The following is a 23,492-nucleotide window of genomic DNA, read 5'->3' on the forward strand; positions in this document are numbered from 1 at the left end:
CTTGGGCCCTTTAAGAGCTGCTGGCTTGCGGTGAGGGCATAGTGCGTCCTTCCCAAGATGGCGGCCTGAAAGGGCCGGGCGGGAGGGACAGGGCGTCCTTCCAAAGATGGCGGCGGGGGCCGGGCGGTACAGGGCGTCCTTCCAAAGATGGCGGTCCGACGGGACAGGGCGTCCTTCCGAAGATGGCGGCCTGAAAGGGCCGGGTGAGACAGGGTGTCCTTCCGAAGATGGCGGCCTGAAAGGGCCGGGTGAGACAGGGTGTCCTTCCGAAGATGGCGGCCTGAAAGGGCCGGGCGGGACAGGGCGTCCTTCCAAAGATGGCGGCCTGACGAGACGGGGGGGAAACAGGGCGTCCTTTCAAAGATGGAGGCGGCGAGGGCCGGGCTGGGCTGGTGACGCCACCTCCGGTGAGGGCCGGGCCGGGCTGGTGACGCCACCTCCGGTGAGGGCCGGTTGCCGGGGTGATTGGTGTGCTGGGCCGGGCCTTGTCGAGTCACGATGGCGGCGGCGACGGCGCTGGAGCAGGCGGTCGGCATGTACGAGCAGCTGCGGAGCGAGTGGGGTCGCAAGAGCCCCAACCTGCGCAAGTGCGAGGAGCAGCTGGTCAGGCTGAAGGTGAGCGGGAGCGGGGGGAGGCCGCAGGCGACGGGGTTTCCTGAGAGAGAGGCCGGGCAACGGCGCCCCGGCGGCGGGGGGAGCGAGCGAGCGAGAGAGAGAGAGAGGGCGGGCCGAAACACTCCCCCGGCCCCCCCCAAAAATGATCCTTATTCTCACCAAATAAAATGTTAATTTGGAAATTCTAATCAGTCCAATATGCGCACAGCAAGATCCCACACACAGCAATGTGATAATGACCAGACCATCTGTTTTAGTGAAATAACAACAGAAAATGCTGGAAAAACTCAGCAGGCCAGGCAACATCCGTGGAGAGAGAAATAGAGTCAACGCTTCGGGTGGAAACCCTTTTTCAAAACTGGAAAGGAAATAAAATAGATCGAAGGCAGGGCTGGGAGGGAACAAAAGAAGTAAAGAGACATTAAGAGGTATTCAAAACCAGACAAGATGGTGATAGGACAGTGGAGACAAAAGACGGCTCTAGATTAGGTGTGAAGCGTACTGGCAGGATGGGAGACAGCTGCCATGTGGGAGAGAGAAAAAGGGGAAGGAAGACCCAAAACAAAGGGGTGGAAAAAAAATATAAGTAAAAAAGTAATAGGGGCCGAGGTTATGATCTGAAATTGTTGAACTCGATATTGAGTCCGGAAGGCTGCAAAGTGCCTAATCGGAAGATGAGGTGCTGTTCCTCGAGTTTACGTGATGTTCTAGTGATGTGCCTCTGTTTTAGTGATGTTGGTTGAGGGATAAATATTGGCCTCAGGACACCGGGGAGAACTTCCCCCTGCTCCTCTTCCAAATAGTGGCCGTGGGATCTTTTACGTCCACCTGAGAGAGCAGACGGGGCCTGGGTTTAACGTCTGAAAGACGGCACCTCCGACACTGCGGCACTCCCTCGACACCGCACTGGGAGTGTCAGCCTAGCTTTGGAGTGGGACTTGAACCCCACAACCTTCTGACTCGGAGGTGAGAGTGCGACCCACTCAGCCACATCTTAAAGGTGAAAACGGAGAGGTTTTTTCTTTGGGTGACCCATTACCTTCAATCTCTGCAGTTTTATATAAAACTTCAAACCCATTTTCATACTGTGTTCTCTCCAATCAACATATTAAAAAAAAAATGATCTGGTCATTATCACGTTGTTTGTTTGCGTGCTGATTGGCTACTGCGTATCCCACATTACAGCAGTGACGACACTCCAAAAGTACTTCATTGGCTGTAAAGCGCTTTTGAGACGTCCGGTGGTCGTGAAAGGTGCTATAGAAATGCAAGTCAGTCAGTCTTCCTTCCATGAGAGAATACACCTGCTTTTATGAAGCGCCATTGACTGACTGACTCCTACCACCTCATCAAAGTGGCCGCTCTTCGTGTGCGAGCCTAGGCAAAGACATAGGAACAGGAGGAGGCCATTCAGCCCCTCGAGCCTGTTCCACCCTTCAGTGAGATCACGGCTGTCATGACCTAACTCCATATAACTGCATTTGGCCCATACCTTTGGTTAACAAAAAGCTATCAATTTTTAAATTAACAATTGATCTAGCATCAATTGCTGTTTGCGGAAGAGAGTTCCAAACTTCTACCATCCTTCCTAAGGTGAGGTGCCCAGAACTGCTCACAGTACTCCAGGTGTGGTCTAACCAGGGCTTTGTACAGCTGCAGCATCACTTCTACCCCCTTGGATTCTAGTCCTCTCGATATAAAGGCCAGCATTCCATTAGCCTTTTGAATTATTTTCTGTACCTGTTCATGACATTTTAATGATCTATGTACCTGGACCCCCCGAGTCTCTTTGGACCTCCACTGTTTTTAGCCTTTCACCATTTAGAAAATACCCTGTTCTATCCTTTTCAGGTCCAAAGTGGATGACCTCACATTTGCCTACATTGAAATCCACTTGCCACAGTTTTGCCCATTCATTTAATTTGTCAATATCCCTTTGTAAGTTTATACTTTCATATACAGGAAACTCTCGATTTACCGGCACCCAAATAACCGGAAATCTCTGTTAACCAGCAAAATTCAGGAGTTGGTTCAGGTAAGTTTTACTTCATATTAGTGGCCGTTCCTGGATCTGTGGTTGTGTAACTGGGGTTCGTGCACTTGTTGCTAAGCAACAGGGACGCTTGGTCTGTGGCCGGAGTTCCTGCACATGTTGCTAAGCAACAGGGAAGCCTGGATTTGTTGCTGTGTACGGGGCTCTCGTACCTTTTAACTATACCTCTCTATAATCCGGACTTTTTGATAAACCGGCACCACGCCGGTCCCGTTGGTGCCGGATAATAGAGTTTCCTGTACACTACTTCATTCCACCTATCTTTGTGTCATGTACACTGCCCACAATTCCACCTATCTTTGTGTCATCTACACTGCCCACAATTCCACCTATCTTTGCGTCATCTACACTGACTACAATTCCTAGACTATACCTAGATGCGTTTTATTTTAATTCGTTAATAGGATGTGGACGTCGCTGGCAAAGCCAGCATTTATTGCCAATCCCTAATTGCCCTCAAGAAGGTGGTGGTGAGCCGCCTTCTTGAACCGCTGCAGTCCGTGTGGTGAAGGTACTCCCGCGGTGCTGTTGGGGAGGGAGTTCCAGGATTTTGACCCAGCGACGATGAAGGAACGGCAATATACTTCCAAGTCAGTGACTTGGAGATGGTGTTCTCATGTGCCTGCTGTCCTTGTCCCAGGTGGTATAGATCGTGGGTTTGGGAGGTTCTTTCGAAGGAGCCTTGGCGAGTTCATTGTTGTTCAGTGACCATCGACAGTAATTGTTTTTCCGTTCCCAAAGTGAGTGAAATTCTTCCCGGGAGCAAAAGTGAGTGAGAAATCCTGTTTTGTGCTCGGGCTGACTTTTCCACTAAGTTTCGAACAGGAAGGATTTCATTGTTGGACTTCAGCTTCCGTGTTCTAGTTTTATGGGGTGGATTTCCGAACAGTATTAAGCAGCGTGCCTTCTACAGGAAACTTGGTGCTATCCGGCACCGACGGGACCGAACTGTTGCCGTCCCATCAAAACTGCCGGACAAACCAGCGCCAATGTTGAAACATACGGAGATTTTGAGCTCCGTATCTGGCAACAAACCCTGTTGCTTCTAAACAGTCGGCCGTACCTTGCAAGCGTCTCTGTAGCTTAGCAACAGCTTCAGCGAGACCTTGCAGAGCCTGACTGGTGGGGAAAAAAAAGCAACAAAAAGAAAAAAAAACTAACAAAACGGCTCCTGATTTTTGCCGGTGGCTCGAGCATTCCGGACAGTTAACCTCCGGATAAACCAAAGTTTCCTGTAATGAAAAATAGCCACTGGGACTGAGAATGTTCCTGTCCTGAACCTTTACTGTTAGAACTTTATGAGCAACGTTCCCTGTAATAGTCTTTGGCCCTGTGCGGCCCCTTTAAGGGCTGCGCGGGCCACTCAGAATACCGCGCGTGCACGGTTTTTAATACTGAAAAGCCGGCTGTGCAGTTTCCCTGGAGTGCTGTGCGGCCGCACGGCCTACAGGGAACATTGCTCACGAGGAGAATTGTTTTTTTACGCAGCGAGTTGTTATGATCTTGAATGCACTGCCTGTTATGCTGGTGGAAGCAGATTCAATAGTAACCTTCAAAAGGGAAACGGAGAAATACTTGAAGGGGAAATATTTGCAGGGGGAATGGGACTAATTGGCGAGCTCTTTCCAAGAGGCAGCACCGGCAGCGCGATGGGCCGAATGGTCTCCTCCTGTGCTGTAAGATTCAGTAGAAATCATAGACCTTGTGATTTATAAAAGTTTAGCGTAACTTGCTTGCTTTTTGCACTCTATCCCTCTATAAAGCCCAGGATGCCGCATGCCTTTTTAACAGCCATATCAACTTGTCCTGCCAACGTCAAAGATTTGTGTGCGTACGCCCCCCGCTCGCTCTGTTCCTGCATCCTCTTTAAAATTGGACCATTTAGTTCAATTTGCTTTTCCTCACTCTCACTTCACAGTTCTCTGCTGTAAATTTCATCTGCCATGTCTTTGCCCATTTCACCAGTCTGCTACTACTTCTCCTCCTCATTGCTTGCGACATTTCCGGGTTTTGTGGCAGCTGCAAGCTTTGAAATGATGCCCTGTATACCCAAGGCCAGGTCATTAATGTATATCCGAATGTACCTTGAAATGATGCCCTGTATACCCAAGGCCAGGTCATTAATGTATATCCGAATGTACCTTGAAATGATGCCCTGTATACCCAAGGCCAGGTCATTAATGTATATCAGAATGTACCTTGAAATGATGCCCTGTATACCCAAGGCCAGGTCATTAATGTATATCAGAATGTACCTTGAAATGATGCCCTGTATACCCAAGGCCAGGTCATTAATGTATATCAGAATGTACCTTGAAATGATGCCCTGTATACCCAAGGCCAGGTCATTAGTGTATATCAGAATGTATCTTGAAATGATGCCCTGTATACCCAAGGCCAGGTCATTAATGTATATCAGAATGTACCTTGAAATGATGCCCTGTATACCCAAGGCCAGGTCACTTAATGTATATCAGAATGTATCTTGAAATGATGCCCTGTATACCCAAGGCCAGGTCATTAGTGTATATCAGAATGTATCTTGAAATGATGCCCTGTATACCCAAGGCCAGGTCATTAATGTATATCAGAATGTACCTTGAAATGATGCCCTGTATACCCAAGGCCAGGTCATTAATGTATATCAGAATGTACCTTGAAATGATGCCCTGTATACCCAAGGCCAGGTCATTTAATGTATATCAGAATGTATCTTGAAATGATGCCCTGTATACCCAAGGCCAGGTCATTAGTGTATATCAGAATGTATCTTGAAATGATGCCCTGTATACCCAAGGCCAGGCCATTAATGTATATCCGAATGTACCTTGAAATGATGCCCTGTATACCCAAGGCCAGGTCATTAATGTATATCCGAATGTATCTTGAAATGATGCCCTGTATACCCAAGGCCAGGTCATTAATGTATATCCGAATGTACCTTGAAATGATGCCCTGTATCCCAAGGCCAGGTCATTAATGTATATCCGAATGTACCTTGAAATGATGCCCTGTATACCCAAGGCCAGGTCATTAATGTATATCCGAATGTACCTTGAAATGATGCCCTGTATACCCAAGGCCAGGTCATTAATGTATATCAGAATGTACCTTGAAATGATGCCCTGTATACCCAAGGCCAGGTCATTAATGTATATCCGAATGTACCTTGAAATGATGCCCTGTATACCCAAGGCCAGGTCATTAATGTATATCCGAATGTACCTTGAAATGATGCCCTGTATACCCAAGGCCAGGTCATTAATGCATATCAGAATGTATCTTGGCTGTACGTCTGTTCCGTTGGCTGATGCTGTGTCTTCTATTTCAGGTGGCTCTGCTGGAACTGAACTTCCTGCCCACGTCAGGCACAAAACTGACCAAACGACAGCTCATTCTGGCCCGTGAGTATCATTATCGTCAGTGGACGGTGGCGGTAGTCTAACCCCTCCCGTGCTGGAGCCCAAAAGATTATATTTTTATTTGACGTGGAACCGCTAAATTTCATCGGACAATGAGGTCGAGTTCTGACCTTTCAGTTAGCGATGTGAGTGGAAAATATCCTTTGCACTTCAATAACCACTTGGGCTCGGTTCGGTGAATCATTGTCCAGTATTCTCACTTTGGTACCTAACGAACCGCTTGCATTTATATAGCGCCTTTAACGTGGTACAAACAACTCCCAAGGCAACATTCCCTTTAAGCTAGCGGTCTGGAGGTTCAGCGCAGGCCGCTCACCAGCTTTACAAAGGAAATAACCGCGCATGCACGAGAAATTGAATGGGCCGGGCTGCCAGTTAAAGGGACATAGCAACATAGAAGATAGGAGCAGGAGTAGGCCATTTGGACCCTCGAGCCCGCTCCGCCACTCAATGAGATCATGGCTGATCATCCAAACTCAGTACCCTGTCCCTGCTTTCTCCCCATATCCCTTGATCCCTTTAGCCTTAAGAAATATATCTAACTCCTTCTTGACTATATTTAATGAATTGGCCTCAACTGCCTTCTGTGGTAGAGAATTCCACAGGTTCACCACTCTTTGGGTGAAGAAATTCCTCCTCATCTCTGTCCTAAATGACTTACCCCTTTTCTTAAGACTGTGACCCCTGGTTCTGGACTCCCCGACCATTGGGAACATCCTTCCTGCATCTAATCTGTCAAGTCCTGTTAGAATTTTATAAGTTTCGATGAGATCCCCTCTCATTCTTCTAAACTCCAGCGAGTATAAGCCGAATCGACCCAATCTCTCCTCATACATCATTCGTGCACCCAAAACAAATTACAGGGAATGTTGCTTCAAGGCCTTGACATCCTTCCTAAAGTGTGATGCTCAGAATTGGACACAATACTCCAGCTAAGGCCTAACCAGTGTTTTCATAAAGATTCAGCATAACCTCCTGGCTTTTGTGCTCTAGGATCCAGTATGCATTTTTTTTTTTTTAAAAACACATCATCCCTCATTGTTTTTTCTGATGAAAGTAAGTTCAACTCTGCAAGCCTTTCGCTGTAGCTCCGAGCTTGAAACGCTGCGACCTGCCTTTGCCAACTTGTCCCGCATTCTCTGATGCATCAATGTCCTTTTGACAAGGTGCCCAGTGTTAGTGTTCCAACTGTGACCAAACCGATTGTCTTCTGAAACAGCTGTTGAGTTGTAGCCAAGTGCCTCAATGGAGGGCCCTAGTCTTTGATTAGCACGGTTGGTCACTGTGTGGGGCGTATGGGTGTGGACTGGAGCCCTGGCACCCTGAAGGCACCTTACTGCACCACCTGTGCGCGGGCACCACAGTAATAAAAAAGGAAGACTTGTATATTTCTATAGCGCCTTTCACATCCACCAGATGTCCCAAAGTGCTTTACAACCACTGAAGTACTTGTGTAGTGGAGTCACTGTTGTAATGTGGGAAACGCAGGCGCCATTTGCGCACAGCAAGATCCCACAATCAGCAATGTGATAATGACCAGATAATTCATTTTCTTTTTTAGGGATATTGATTGAAGGGTAAATATTGGCCAGGACACCGGGGAGAACTCCCCCTGCTCTTCTCCGCAGTAGTGCCATTGGATGCAATACAGAGCTGATGGCTCGTTCACCCATCAACCCCCCCCCACCCCGCCCCGCCTCCCCTGTGCTCACTGACCTACATTGGCTCTCGGTCGAGCAACGCCTCAATTTTAAAATTCTCACCTTCGTGTTCCAATCCCTCCATGGCCTCGCCCCTCCCTCCCTATCTCGGTAACCTCCTCCAGCCCCACAACCCTCCGAGATCTCTGCGCTCCTCCAATTCTGGCCTCTTGAGCATCTCCGATTTTAATCGCTCCACCATTGGCGGCCGTGCCTTCAGCTGCTGAGGCCCTAAGCTCTGGAATTCCCTCCCTAAACCTCTCCGCCTCTCTACTGCTCTTTCCTCCTTTAAGATGTTCCTTAAAACCTACCAAGCTTTTGGTCACCTGTCCTAATATGTCCTTATGTCAGCCAGTGGCTCAGTGGGTAGCACTCTCTCGCCTCTGAGTCAGAAGCTTGTGGGTTCAAGTCCCATTCCAGGGAATTGAGCACAAAAATCTAGTCTGACACTCCCAGTGCAGTGCTGAGGGAGTGCCGCACTGTCGGAGGGGCCGTCTTTCGGATGAGACGTTAAACCGAGGCCCCGTCAGCCCTCTCAGGTGGACGTAAAAGATCCCATGGCACTATTTCGAAGAAGAGTAGGGGAGTATTCCCGGTGTCCTGGCCAACCAATCCCTCAATCAACATAACAAAAAAACAGATTACAGGAAACTTTGTTTTATCCGACACCGACGGGACCGAGCTGTTGCCGATCTATCAAAACTGCCGGACATACAAAGTTAATGTTGAAGCATACGGAGGTTTTCATCTCCGTATCTGACAACAAACACTGTTGCTTAGCAACAGCTTGTAAACAGTCGGCCCGTACCTTGGAAGCGTCTCTGTAGCTTAGCAACAGCTTCAGAGAGACTTTCCAGAGCCTGACTGTTGAAAACAAAGCCACAAGAAGAAAAAAAACCTAACAACACGGCTCCTGATTTCTGCCGGTAGATCGAGGTTTCCGGACATACAACCTCCGGATAAACCAAAGTTTCCTGTATCTGGTCATTATCACATTGCTGTTTGTGGGAGCAAATTGGCTGCCGGGTTTCCCACATTACGACAGTGACTCCACTTCAAAAGTACACCATTGGCTGTAAAGCACTTTGAGATGTCCGGTGGTGGTAAAAGACGCTATAGAAATGCAAGACTTTCCTTTTTTTCTTTCCTTATGTGTCAAATGTTTGACAACGCTCCTGTGAAGTGCCATGGGACGTTTTGCTATGTTAAACGTGCTATATAAATGCAAGTTGTTGTTGATGGGCATTGCCCTTGATCACTGGGTGGGTTCTGAGCCACACGGGCCAGTGAAAGAGGGGGACCGGTATTCTGCGATCGTTGAGTGCAGTGATTTTCAGACCATTCTGTGCAGGGACCGCACCCCCTCCCCTGGCCCCTGAAAACACTTAACACCCTCCTGGGACCCCTGGAAAATATCGACACGCCATTGAGAACTCCCCTGACACAACATCTGAGATACAGTGTCAGCTACTTGATCAGCACAGTCATTCGGAAAAGTGTTTTAATTTCATCAGTGTATGAAAGATAATCTAGTATACTGTATTCGCTGCTCACGATGCGGTCTCCTCTACATTGGGGAGACCAAACGCAGATTGGGTGGTCGCTTTGCGGAACACCTCCGTTCAGTCCGTATGGGTGACCCCGAGCTTCCGGTTGCCTGTCATTTTAATTCACCGCTCCATTCCCACTCGGACCTCACCGTCCTTGGCCTCTTGCATTGTTCCACAGAAGCTCAATGTAAGCTCGAGGAACAGCACCTCAACTTCCGATTAGGCACTTTGCAGCCTTCCGGACTCAATATCGAGTTCAACAATTTCAGATCATAACCTCGGCCCCTATTACATTTTACTTATATATTTTTTTCCACCCCTTTGTTTTGGGTTTCCCCCCCCCCCAAACTTTTTTTTTCTTCTCTCTCCCACATGGCAGCTGTCTCTCATCCTGCCAGTACACTTCACACCTAATCTCAGCCGTCTTTTGTCTCCACTGTCCTATTACCATCTCGTCTGGTTTTGAATACCTCTTAATGTCTCTTTACTTCTTTTGTTCTGTCCCAGCCCTGCCTTCGATCTATTTCATTTCCTTTCCAGTTTTGAAAAAGGGTTTTGACCCGAAACGTCGACTCTAATTTCTCTCCACGGATGTTGCCTGGCCTGCTGAGTTTTTCCAGCATTTTCTGTTGTTATGAAAGATAAAGCTTGCATTTATCTGACGCCTTTCATGACCTCAGGTCGTCCCAAAATGCTTTGCAGCCAATCAAGTACTTTTGAAGTGTAGTCACTGTTGTAACGTAAGAAACGTGGCAGCCAGTTTTCGCACAGCAAGATTCCGCAAACAGCAATCCGATAAATCACCAGATGATCTGTTTTTAGTGATGTTGGGTTGGTTGAGGGATAAATATTGGCCCAGGACACTGGGGAGAACTCCCCCCTGCTCCTCTTTAAATTAGTTCCATGGGATCTTTTACATCCACCTGAGAGAGCAGACGGGGCCTCGGTTTAACGTCTCATCTGAAAGACGGCACCTCCGACAGTGCAGCACTCCCTCAGCACTGCACTGGAGTGTCAGCCTAGATTTTTATTCTCAAGTCTCTGGAGTGGGCCTTGAACCCAGAATCTCCTGACTCAGGCAAGGGTGCTTCCCACTGAACCAAGGCTGTCGCCATACACGACCCACTCTAACTTTCTGGCTTTCTTTTCCTTTGATTTCAAGCCCTCTCTGCCCCAGCCTCTGGATCTCCCTCCCTTCAGTCAACCCTCCTGATTCTCTACCATGCTTCTGCGTGAAGCGTCTTGAAATGCTTTATTGCTATCAAAGGCCTGTACAATTGCAAGGTGGCCTGTTAAGTTTCCTTTAAAATTTGATCCCTTTGTCTCGTGTTTTTCAGTGACACTGTGGAATTAAAACGGGGTGTCTGAGTGTCTTTTGTTTTAAAGGGGATGTTTTGGAAATCGGAGCACAATGGAGTATCCTGAAGAAAGATATCCCTTCGTTTGAACGTTACATGGCACAGCTCAAGTGTTATTACTTTGACTACAAGTAAGTGTTGCTGAATGATATCGGGTCTAAAAGGGTTGAATTATGAGGACAGGTTGCATAGACTCGGCTTGTATTCCCTCGAGTATAGACGATTCGGGGGCGATCTAATTGAGGTGTTTTAGATGATTAAAGGATTTGACAGGGTAGAGAGAGAAAAACTATTTCCTCTGGTGGGGGGAGTCCAGAACAAGGGGGCGTAACCTTAAAATTAGAGCCAGGCCGTTCAGGGGTGATGTCGGGAAGCACTTCTCCACACAAAGGGTGGTGCAAATCTGGAACTCTTCTTTTTCCCCCCCCCCCCCCCCCCCCCCAAAAAAAAAGCTATTGGGGCTGGCGGGGTCCATTGAAAATTTCAAAACTGAGATTGAAAATATTTTGTTGGGTAAGGGTATTGAGGGATATGGAACCAAGGCGGGTGGACAGAGTTAAGATACAGATCAGCCGCGATCTACAGGAAACTTTCGATTTACCGGCACCTAAATAACCGGCAATCTCGGTTAACCAGCAAAATTCAGGAGTAGGTTCAGGTAAGTTTTATTACGTGCCTTCCTCCATTTGTTGCTGTGCAAGGGTGTGGCTGCAGCTGTTGCTAAGCTACAGAGATGCTTGCAACTTGTGGCCATTGTTCTGAACCTGTTGCTAAGCAACAGGGTTTGTTGCTTTATACGGAGCTCTGAGCTCCGTATCTTTTACTATAGCGTTCGGTTATCGGGAATTTTTGATGAACCGGCACCACGTCGGTCCCGTCCGTGCCGGATTTAAAAAAAAGTTTCCTGTAGTTGAATGGCGGAACAGGCCCGAGTGGCTGAATGGCCTACACCTGTTAACCTCTGAATATGGGAAGAGCTCCCCCTCCTTTCTGGTTTTCTCCTCTTCTCTTGTCCCGGCTCTCTGGAAGGTCCTGCCTTATTTTGGGGTACAGTTCCATGGTAATCTCCTGGCCTTTGATGCCTAAACCAAATGGCCACTGCTGTCCAAGCCTCGACAGTGAGCAAGAACAAACTATTCGGCCACGAGGACATCACTGCCGAGATTGATCCGACGGCTGTTATTACTGTTTCAGTTCTGTCACTTTGCGAGGCTGTAAGCCGGCGGGACTCCATACAGGCCGAGGACATTTCTGGCTTCGCCCTCCTGGGCAGACTCGGTGTCCTTGTGCCTTGAAGCCTGAATGGATGCGGGCTGCTGACTGAGCTGTTAATCACACTGTCCCCTCTCCTCTTCTCCCTCCCCGTCAAAAGAAGGGCAGTAAATCCGGGCTCGTGGGGTTGGATGAAGTAGAGTGGGAGGAAGCTCATGTGGAGCTTAAATGCCAGCACAGACTACTTAGGTCGAATTGTTTCATAGAAACATAGAAGATCGGAGCAGGAGTAGGTCATTCGGCCCCTCGAGCCTGCTCCGCCATTCAATGCGATCGTGGCTGATCATCCAGATTCAGTACCCTGTCCCTGCTTTCTCCCCATATCCCTTGATCCCTTTAGCCTTAAGAAATATATCCAACTCCTTCTTGAATATATTTAATGAATTGCCCTCTACTGCCTTCTGTGGTAGAGAATTCCACAGGTTCACCACACTCTGGGTGAAGAAATTCTTCCTAATTTCTGTCCTAAATGGCTTACCCCTTATCCTTAGACTGTGACCCCTGGTTCTGGTCTCCCCGGCCATCGGGAACATCCTTCCTGCATCTAGTCTGTTTAGTCCTGTTAGAATTTTATAAGTTTCAATGAGATCCCCTCTCATTCTTCTAAACCCTAGCGAGTATAAGCCCAATCGACCCAATCTCTCCTCATACGTCATTCCTGCCATCCCAGGTATCAGCCTGGCGAATCTTCGCTGAACTCCCTCCATGGCAAGAACATCCTTCCTCAGATAAGGCGACCAAAACTGCACACAGTTTCTGTGCTCTAAATTCTATGTAAAAAAAATAATAATATCCTATTAGGGGACAGAATTATCCCAACTCCCACAGAATGATTTAATCGTCAATTTCATTTCGCTCGCGCTCGCTTTTTCTCCCCCCTCCGCCCACAATGACTGAAGCCGGGAGCCCGCGGTACGGGGAGCCACGCACCCACCTCTCGTCACGCCATGGTACAGCGCGCGAGGTAGTGTGGCTCTGGAGCAGGACATCGGTTGAGGTTGTGCCATTTGGTGTCGGTTGAGGTTGTGCCATTTGGCAAACGGTTAGTGTGAGGGACTGGAGCGGGGTGTAGTGCTACAGTCATTCTTTGGGCTTTGAAGAGGGCTGAAGATTGGTGCTTGGGGTTGAAGTAGCTAAGTCAGTGCGCAGGTTGTCCATTACGTATGTTGCGAGTGTTCAGTAGCTGAGTGTTCGTAGTGTGCTACTTTCTTTGTGTTCGCCTGCCTGTGGATTTGACGCCCGACCTTTCGGCTTTGCAGGGATGAATTGCCCGAGTCGGCCTACAAACACCAACTGCTGGGGCTGAACCTGCTCTTTCTCCTGTCTCAGAATCGGGTGGCTGAGTTCCACACGGAGCTGGAAAGACTGCCCGCCAAAGATATACAGACAAATGTCTACATCAAACACCCAGTCTCACTCGAGCAGGTACACACATCCAGGACATGGGCAGGGAATTGGGTGGGGAGGGGGAAGGAGGAGCTGTTGAGAAATAAATGCAATGTGCATTTATCTAAATCGCTTAAACACGACTTGATTTATCGCATCTCGTCTCTTAAGAACCGAGTTGCTGGGGCTTCGCTGGCTAGATTGTATCGGCTGTGGCTCAGTGGGCAGCACTCTCACCTCTGAATCCGAAGGTCGTGGGTTCAAGTCCCACTCCAGAGACTTGAGCACACAATCTAGGCTGACACTCCCAGTGCAGTGCTGAGGGAGTGCTGCACTACCGGAGGTTCTGTCTTTGAGACGTTAAACCGAGGCCCCCGTCTGCCCCCTCGGGTGGATGCCAAAGATCCCAATGCACTATTTCGAAGAAGAGCCAGGTGAGTTCTCCCCGGTGTCCTGGCCAATATTTATCCCTCAACCAACAGATTAATCTGGTCATTTATCCATTGGTCTTTGTGAGACCTTGCTGTTTGTGCGCAACGTGGCGTTTCCCACATTACAGCAGTGACTACACTTCAAAAAGTACTTCATTGGCTGCAAAGCGCTTTGGGGTGTCCTTAAAGGCCCTATATAAATGTATGACTTTCTATTTTTTATATTGCAAGGGTTGATTACGGCCTACAGACCACAGTTTTGTCACCCCTGACTTACCCGATTCTGTTGAAACCTTTGGGGCTTTGGTCATGGCCCCAGTGTCTGTCCGTGGTTAAGGCTTTTAAGTGGCTGCATCTTGGGTTTAAAAAAAAAAGCACAGTGAAGAGAAGAATGTGCAATTTCAAAAATGAAAGCTGCCACTTTTCCCACAGGCTCTAACATTCCTGTATGTTGTATTCCAGTATCTGATGGAAGGGAGCTACAACAAGGTTTTCCTGGCAAAGGGAAACATCCCCGCTGAAAGCTATACCTTCTTCATTGATATCCTGCTCGATACCATTCGGTAAGTTCCAGCTCACATCTCTGGTGACTGGGGGGGGGGGGAGAAGGGAATATTTTTCGGGGCACTTTCAATGGTCTGCAACCCATAGCAATGTAGCCAACAGGGTACATAGAAACATAGAAGATAGGAGCAGGAGTCGGCCATTCGGCCCCTCGAGCCTGCTCCGCCATTCAATGCGATCATGGCTGATCATCCAAACTCAGTACCCTGTCCCTGCCTTCTCCCCATATCCCTTGATCCCTTTAGCCTTAAGAAATATATCTAACTCCTTCTTGAATATATTTAATGAATTGGCCTCAACTGCCTTCTGTGGTAGAGAATTCCACAGGTTCACCACTCTCTGGGTGAAGAAATTCCTCCTCATCTCAGTCCTAAATGGCTTACCCCTTATCCTTAGACTATGACCCCTGGTTCTGGACTCCCCGACCATCGGGAACATCCTTCCTGCATCTAGTCTGTCTAGTCCTGTCAGAATTTTATAAGTTTCAATGAGATCCCCTCTCATTCTTCTGCACTCCAGCGAGTATAAGCCCAGTCGACCCAATCTCTCCTCATACATCATTCCTGCCATCCCAGGTATCAGTCTGGTGAATCTTCGCTGCACTCCCTCCATGGCAAGAACATCCTTCCTCCGATAAGGCGACCAAAACTGCACACAATACTCAAGATGTGGTCTCACCAAGGCCCTGTACAACTGCAGCAAGACATCCTTGTTCCTGTACTCTAACCCCCTCGCTACGAAGGCCAACATACCATTTGCCTTCTTAACCGCCTGCTGCACCTGCATGCTTACCTTCAGCGACTGGTGCACAAGGACACCCAGGTCTCGTTGCACTTCCCCTTCTCCCAATCTATTGCCATTCAGATAATCTGCCTTCCTGTTTTTGACACCAAAGTGGATAACCTCACATTTATATTGCATCTGCCATGCTTCTGCCCAATCACCCAACCTGTCCAAATCATACTGGAGTTTCTCGGCATCCTCCTCACAGCACACACACCCACCCACGGGGGTGCACTGGTTATGTTACTGGATTAGTAACCAGGGGAACGCGAGTTCAAATCCCACCAGTTTGAGAATTTGAATCCAGTTTCAAAAAATAAAACTATAAAAGTGAAAGCAACCGTGAAGCTGTCAAATTGTCGCAATAAACCCATCTGGTTCACGAATGTCCATTAGGGAAGGAACTCCCTGGAATTTATACGGTTAAGGGGTGATTGGATCGAAGTTTTCAAGATATTAAGGAGAACTGATGGGGCTGATCGAGAAGCTATTTCTGCTGGTTGGGGAGTCTAGGAATAGGTGACATAATCTAAAAATTAGAGCCAGGCCTTCAGGAGCGAAGTTAGGAAACGCTTCTACACACACAGGGTGGTAGAAGTTCTGCAAACGGCAACTGATGCTGGGTCAGTTGTTGACTTTAAATCTGAGATTGATAGATTTCTGTTAACCAAAGGTAATAAGGGATATGGGGCAAAGGCGGGTCTATGGAGTTAGGTCGCAGATCAGCCATGATCTCATTGAATGGCAGAACAGGCTTGAGGAGCTGAATGGCCTCCCCCTGTTCCTGTGTTCCTATGAACATTGAGTAGACTAGGCCTATATTCTCTGGAGTTTAGAAGAATGAGAGGTGATCTCATTGAAACATACAAAATTCTTACAGGGCTTGACAGGATAGATGCAGGGAGGATGTTTCCCCTGGCTGGGGAGTCTAGAACCAGGGGTCACAGTCTCAGAATAAGGGGTCTGCCACTTAGGACTGAGATGAGGAGAAATTTCTTCACTCAAGAGGGTGGTGAATCTTTGGAATTCTCTACCCCAGAGGGCTGTGGAGGCTCAGTCGTTGAGTATATTCAAGACAGAGATCGATAGATTTTTGAATACTAAGGGAATCAAGGGATATGGGGATAGTGCAGGAAAGTGGAGTTGAGGTTGAATTGAATGGCGGAGCAGGCTCGAGGGGCCGTATTGCCTACTCATGCTCCTATATTTTATCATAGAATTATAGAAATTCACAGCACAGAAGGAGGCCATTCGGCCCTTCTTGTCCGTGCCGGCTGACAAAGAGCTCTCCAGCCTAATCCCACTTTCCAGCTCTCGGTCTGTAGCCCTGTAGGTTACGGCACTTCAAGTGCACATCCAAGTACTTTTTAAATGCGATGAGGGTCTCTGCCTCTCCCACCCTTTCAGGCAGTGAGTTCCAGACCCCCACCACCCTCTGGGTGAAAATATTTCTCCTCAAATCCCCTCTAAACTTCCGACCAATTACTTTAAATCTTACTGTAGAAAAGTGTAGACTTTGAGGAGACTTGATTGAAGACTTGAAAATAATGAAAGGGTTAGATTCTGTCCATGCAGATAGGCTGTTTGAGTTAGATAGGTTAGAGATGACCAGGGAACCGTACATAAGTTACGTAAGCATAGAACTAGGTTAGATATCAGGAGTTTTTACTTTTCACTGAGATTCATTGACCTGTGGAACAAGTTGTGAATTCCTACATTTACAACAGTGACTACTCTTCAAAAGTACAGGAAACTTTTTGGCTTATCCGGAGGTTAACTGTCCAGAATGCTTGATCCACCGGCAAAATTCAGGAGTCGGTTCAGTAAGTTTTTTTTCTTTTCGTTGCTTTTTTTTTTTCACTAGTCAGGCTCTGCAAGGTCTAGCTAAAGCTGTTGCTTAGCTACAGAGACGCTTGCAAGCTAAGGCCGACTGTTTAGAAGCTGTTGCTAGGGTTTGTTGCTAGATACGGAACTCAAAAGCTTCCGTATGTTTTAACATTAGCGCTGGTTTGTCCGGCAGTTTTGATGGGACGGCAACAGCTCGGTCCCGTCGGTGCCGGATAGCACAAAGTTTCCTGTACTTCATTGGCTGTAAAGCGCTTAGGGATCTCCTGAGGCTGGGAAAGGCGCTGTAGAAATGCAAGTCTTTACTTTTTACTGCGAACATTCAGCAGGGAGCTGGACAAATTCCTAACTGTGACTGACAGATTAAAGGTAGATGGGGTATTGGGGAACGCGTCTCTCCGTCTCTGTGATTCCCCTCGAACTTGTTTGATCACCTTCAGGGGATTGGAGAGGAATTTTCCGAAAGTGCTTTGCACCTCTATATTGCGTCTTAATATCATAATGAACTTTAATGTCGCCTCAGGGATGAAATTGCTGGCTGCATCGAGAAGGCTTATGAAAATATATTATTCACTGAAGCTTCAAGGACGCTGTTTTTCGCCACACCCAAGAAGATGACCGAGTATGCGAAGAAGGTTGGTACTCGGGGCGTGGGCTTACTCGCACAATGACTGGTGCAGAGCGTCAGTGAGGGGAGTGCAGGCTGCAGATGACATTCAATGTTTAGTGACTGAATTAAGTGTTGAGAGCGTCTAATGCATATCGTGCAGCGGTATGAGTTTATAATGCGCAAGAGACGGGGGGGGGGGGGGGGGGGGTGTATTTCCCTGATCTAATCAGTAAAAAATGATCGATGCTTTTCACCTAAAGGTTTGGCACACAAACTGGAAGTGAACACATTGCTGATGGTATGTCAAAAAAAAAAACTCAACACAGGAATAAAAGGAAGCCGGTTCAAGGTGGTGAAATGACCAGAATTCTTACGGCCGTTTAAAAACTAACTAGATGGTGTAATGGGAAATGGTAGGGCTGGCAGTAGAGTGTAGGGTCAAGAGAGTGGGATTAGACTAGCTGGGGTATTAAAGGGTATAGGGAGCGAGTGGGATTAGAATGGGTGGGATATTCAAGGGAATAGGGAGCGAGCAGGATTAGAATGGGTGGGATATTTAAGGGTATAGGGAGCGAGTGGGATTAGACTGGGTGGGATATTCAAGGGTATAGGGAGCGAGTGGGATTAGACTGGGTGGGATATTCAAGGGTATAGGGAGCGAGTGGGATTAGACTGGGTGGGATATTAAAGGGTATAGGGAGCACGTGGGATTAGACTGGGTGGGATATTCAAGGGTATAGGGAGCGAGTGGGATTAGACTGGGTGGGATATTCAAGGGTATAGGGAGCGAGGGATTAGACTGGGTGGGATATTCAAGGGTATAGGGAGCGAGTGGGATTAGACTGGGTGGGATATTCAAGGGTATAGGGAGCGAGTGGGATTAGACTGGGTGGGATATTCAAGGGTATAGGGAGCGAGTGGGATTAGACTGGGTGGGATATTTAAGCTATGGAAAGCGAGGAGGTGACTAGGATTGGACTTCACAATAGATTTCATGAAATCTCTCGTACTGTGAGCATTTCCTGAACGGCGCATACATTAACAATCACACTGACACAAAGGGTTTAATCATGTTCTCTTTACAAGTTGCAAAGCCCGTCCCAATTGAATTGTAACCGAGGCCAGTATATGTAAAACAGGTAGTGGACATTATAGTGAGCGCCGATGGTGTTCAGGTTGGACAGTCTGGTTTGATAGAAAAGGTTAGTGCAGTATTATTGATCTGAAACTAGAACATTCCTGTTACAATGAAATATCATTGACCTTCCTCACTTTTCAGAAAACAGCTTCGATCTGGAGCAGGAGAGTGGGATTAGACTGGGTGGGATATTAAACGGTACGGGGAGCGAGCAGGAGAATGGGATTAGACAGGGTGGGATATTAAAGGGTACGGGGAGTGAGCAGGAGAGTGGGATTAGACTGGGTGGGATATTAAAGGGTATGGGGAGTGAGCAGGAGAGTGGGATTAGACAGGGTGGGATATTAAAGGCTACGGGGAGTGAGCAGGAGAGTGGGATTAGACTGGGTGGGATATTAAAGGGTACGGGAGTGAGTGGGATTAGACAGGGTGGGATATTAAAGGGTACGGGGAGTGAGTGGGATTAGACTGGGTGGGATATTAAAGGGTGCGGGAGTGAGCAGGAGAGTGGGATTAGACTGGGTGGGATATTAAAGGGTATGGGGAGTGAGCGGGAGAGTGGGATTAGACTGGGTGGGATATTAAAGGGTACGGGGAGTGAGCGGGAGAGTGGGATTAGACTGGGTGGGATATTAAAGGGTACGGGGAGTGAGTGGGATTAGACGGGATATTAAAGGGTACGGGGAGTGAGTGGGATTAGACTGGGTGGGATATTAAAGGGTGCGGGAGTGAGCAGGAGAGTGGGATTAGACTGGGTGGGATATTAAAGGGTATGGGGAGTGAGCGGGAGAGTGGGATTAGACTGGGTGGGATATTAAAGGGTACGGGGAGTGAGCGGGAGAGTGGGATTAGACTGGGTGGGATATTAAAGGGTATGGGGAGTGAGCGGGAGAGTGGGATTAGACTGGGTGGGATATTAAAGGATACGGGGAGTGAGCGGGAGAGTGGGATTAGACTGGGTGGGATATTAAAGGGTATGGGGAGTGAGCAGGAGAGTGGGATTAGACTGGGTGGGATATTAAAGGCTACGGGGAGTGAGCGGGAGAGTGGGATTAGACTGGGTGGGATATTAAAGGATACGGGGAGTGAGCGGGAGAGTGGGATTAGACTGGGTGGGATATTAAAGGGTATGGGGAGTGAGCAGGAGAGTGGGATTAGACTGGGTGGGATATTAAAGGCTACGGGGAGTGAGCGGGAGAGTGGGATTAGACTGGGTGGGATATTAAAGGATACGGGGAGTGAGCGGGAGAGTGGGATTAGACTGGGTGGGATATTAAAGGCTGTGGTCTGAAATGGCCCTCTTCTGTGCTGTAATCTAAGGCGCTGCCAGGAGTGGGTCCCAACGTCTCAATGGTCTCGCTCTCTCTCGCCTCTACTGTCGGTAGTATGTTTGTCTATTACATAGAATAGCACTGTCCACCAACTCTATTACTCATTGTGGCTCCTTGTGTCTCCCCCCTGCAGCGTGGCTGGCTCCTGGGTCCTGACAACTATTACTCCTTCAGCAGCCAACAGCAGAAGCCAGAGGAGGCCACAATCCCGTCCACAGAACTGGCCAAACAAGTCATCGAATACGCCAGACATCTGGAAATGATAGTCTGAGAGAGGGAGAAAGGACCTTTTTCAGGATGGGGAGCGGGTGGGATTACTTTTGTTTCTTTGGGGTGGGAGGGGAGGTGTCTGGGTTGTGATGTGGGCGTGGGCAGTTAGATCTGCACCCACCTGGTCCAGGATAATGCCGAATACTGTGGATTATTTGTACTGACTGGCCCTGAAAAAGAGTTGGTGACTTGGGCGGAACACGGGAGCTACTGACCACAGAGCTGGGCTGCCCAGTCCTTGTGTGCCGTTTCAGTATCTGTACCGGTGGAACCTGATGGTACTGAACCTTTTAAACCTTTTGATTTTCAATATGCAAATAAATGCTAATGCTCCCAAGGCCTTTCTGTCTCCCCGAGACCCCAATGCGTAAATGTCAGTATTTTAATTTGAAACACTTGGTCGCAGTCTGTTCGGGCCAGCCCCAATAAAGTGGGTGAGCATTAGTGCCGGGTTTCAGCTGTGTAATCTGAGGAGCCTCACCCACCTTCAAAATTAAACCCAAACTATTATCACACAACTCCTGTGTCCCTTTCATTTAACGTTTCACCGTTTAGTAGGCACAATCTTTTGCGTCGAGTTACAGTTTTAAAAATTGTTTACGTCTGGGGAACAAAACTCTTTAACGCACAACGCTAAAACATTTTTACTATGTGTCCGGAAAAACTGAACAACCTGGGGTTCTTTTACATAGAAACATAGAAGATAGGAGCAGGAGTAGGCCATTCAGCCCCTCGAGCCTGCTCTGCCATTCAATGCAATCATAGCTGATCATCCAAATTCAGTACCCTGTCCCTGCTTTCTCCCTATATCCCTTGATCCCTTTAGCCTTAAGAAATATATCTAACTCCTTCTTGAATATATTTAATGAATGAATTGGCCTCAACCGCCTTCTGTAGTAGAGAATTCCACAGGTTCACCACTCCCTAGGTGAAGAAATTCCTCCTCATCTCAGTCCTAAATGGCTTACCCCTTATCCTTAGACTGTGACCCCTGGTCCTGGACTCCCCTGCCATCGGGAACATCTTTCCTGCATCTAGTCTGTCCAGTCCTGTCAGAATTTTATAAGTTTCAATGAGATCCCCTCTCATTCTTCTAAACTCCAGTGAGTATAAGCCCAATCGACCCAATCTCTCCTCATACGTCATTCCTACCATCCCAGGTATCAGTCTGGTGAATCTTCGCTGCACTCCCTCCATGGCAAGAACATCCTTCCTCAGATAAGGCGACCAAAACTGCACACAATACTCAAGGTGTGGTCTCACCAAGGCCCTGTACAACTGCAGCAAGACATCCTTGTTCCTGTACTCGAACCCTCTCTTTAAAAAAATAGAGAGAAGGCTGAGGTCTTTACAATTATAATAGGGTAGATGTAGAGAAGATGTTTCTACTTGTAGGCAAGACCAGAACGAGGGGCCATAAATATAAGATAATCACTAATAAATCCAATCGGGAATTCAGGAGAAACGTCTTTACTCAGAGAGTGGCTAGAATTTGGAACTCGCTACCACAGGGAGTGGTTGAGGCGAATAGCAAAGATGCATTTAAGGGGAAGCTAGATAAGTGTGTGAGGGAGAAAGGAATAGAAGGTAATGCTGATAGTGTTAGATGAAATGGGGTGGGAGGAGGGTCGTGTGAAGCATAGAGCTGTTGGACCGAATACAGGAAACTTTCTGATATCCGGCACTGACGGGACCGAGCTGGTGCCGTACCATCAAAAGTGCCGGACATACCAGCATTAATGTTGAAACATACGGAACTGAAAAGCTCCGTGTGAATCAACAAACCCTGTTGCTTAGCAACAGCTTCAAAACAGTCGGCTGCAGCTGCAAGCGTCTCTAGCTGAAGCTGTTGCTATAGCTACAGACCTTGCAGTGCCTGACTGGGGGGGAAAAAAAAGCAACGAGAACTAAAAAAAACTTATAGAAAACGTCTCCTGATTTTTGCCGTTAGATCGAGTATTCCGGACATATAACCTCCGGATAAACCAAAGTTTCCTGTAGCCTGTTTCTGTGCTGTAAATTCAGTGGACAGGAAACTCTCTTTTAACCGGCACCTAAATATCGGGAAAAATCTCTTAACTGGCAAAATTCAGGCGTAGGTTCAGGTAAGTTTTTTACTATATACTAGTGGCCGTGTGTGGTAAACCACTGTTTGTATTCCACTGTGTACATGCCTGGACATGCCTCGGCTGACTCCTCCCACAAGTCCTAGTATAAAGGTGACTGCTCCCCAGCCCCTTTGTATTCTGGACCGGTCGACCACTCGAGGCAGACCTTCATTCTTTTGTTAATAAAAGCCTTTAGTTACTCTCTTAACTCTCAGTCTTTTATGAGTAATTGATAGCGCATCAATTTTATTAACAAAATTTTTATAATGGAGAAGATCCTCACACCAGCATGCCTGGACTTAGATCATCGGGAGGCGGACTCATCCACCAAGTTTACTCACTGGCTTAAGTGTTTCGAAAAATTCCTGACCGCCTCCGCAGCAATCAAATCGGACGAGGACAAACTGGATGTCCTGACCTCCAAAGTGAACCACCGAGTGTACTCGGTCATCCAAGACGCGACCTCGTACGCGGACGCTATCAAGCTCCTCAAGGACCAGTACACGCGCCCAGTGAACGAAGTGTACGCCAGGCACCTTCTGGGGAGTCGTAAACAACAACCTGGGGAATCGACCGTGGAATACCTTCAGGCACTGTCTGTGCTTGGCCGGGCCTGTGGTTGTAAGGATGTAAAGGCCGCCGTGTACACAGAGGAACTTATCCGGGACGCTTTTGTAGCGGGCCACAGATCCAATTACACCCGACAGCGACTGTTGGAGCAGAGTGACCTCGACCTCAACAAGGCCTCTGCACCGTGGACGCCGCAGGGAATGACAGCCTGGGACACGGTAGGACCGCCTCATAGCGCCGTGCCACCCCAGCCACACCCCAGCAACGGCCCAACTACCGCAGCAGTGTCCCAAGGCCAGAAATGCTACTGTGGTCAGGAAAACACCCCAGAGCGCGCTGCCCGGCGAAAAACGCGATCTGCTTGGGCTGCGGGAAGAAGGGACACTACGCTAGCGTCTGCAGGGCCAAAGCCACCCCGAACCCCAGCAGCGCCGCGTGTGGGCCATGCGGGCCGCCATCTTGGGCCTCCCCGGCCATGTGCGAACC

General features: G+C 48.1%; 1 protein-coding gene across 1 annotated transcript; it reads left to right on the forward strand.

Annotated features, from left to right (window-relative positions):
• The first annotated feature begins 353 nt into the window (after window positions 1-353).
• psmd8 (proteasome 26S subunit, non-ATPase 8) lies at window positions 354-20,846 on the forward strand. The gene is made up of 7 exons (XM_085973570.1): window positions 354-615; window positions 6,000-6,072; window positions 10,727-10,829; window positions 13,230-13,395; window positions 14,250-14,350; window positions 17,503-17,614; window positions 20,192-20,846. The coding sequence occupies exons 1-7, from the start codon at window positions 499-501 to the stop codon at window positions 20,327-20,329; spliced, it is 810 nt and encodes a 269-aa protein (XP_085829696.1). The 5' UTR covers window positions 354-498; the 3' UTR covers window positions 20,330-20,846.
• The last annotated feature ends 2,646 nt before the right edge of the window (window positions 20,847-23,492 follow it).

The sequence above is a fragment of the Somniosus microcephalus genome, chromosome 34, assembly GCF_052327205.1.
Source record: "Somniosus microcephalus isolate GS21.2 chromosome 34, FLI_Smic_1.0, whole genome shotgun sequence".
Taxonomy (NCBI): domain Eukaryota; kingdom Metazoa; phylum Chordata; class Chondrichthyes; order Squaliformes; family Somniosidae; genus Somniosus; species Somniosus microcephalus.

Bases quoted from the DNA above. Each gene is read 5' to 3' on its own strand.
- psmd8 (XM_085973570.1), top strand. From the start codon at position 499: ATGGCGGCGGCGACGGCGCTGGAGCAGGCGGTCGGCATGTACGAGCAG. The intron at 616-5,999 runs GTGAGCGGGAGC...CTTCTATTTCAG, and splicing joins AGCAGCTGGTCAGGCTGAAG to GTGGCTCTGCTGGAACTGAA. The intron at 17,615-20,191 runs GTTGGTACTCGG...TCCCCCCTGCAG, and splicing joins TGACCGAGTATGCGAAGAAG to CGTGGCTGGCTCCTGGGTCC.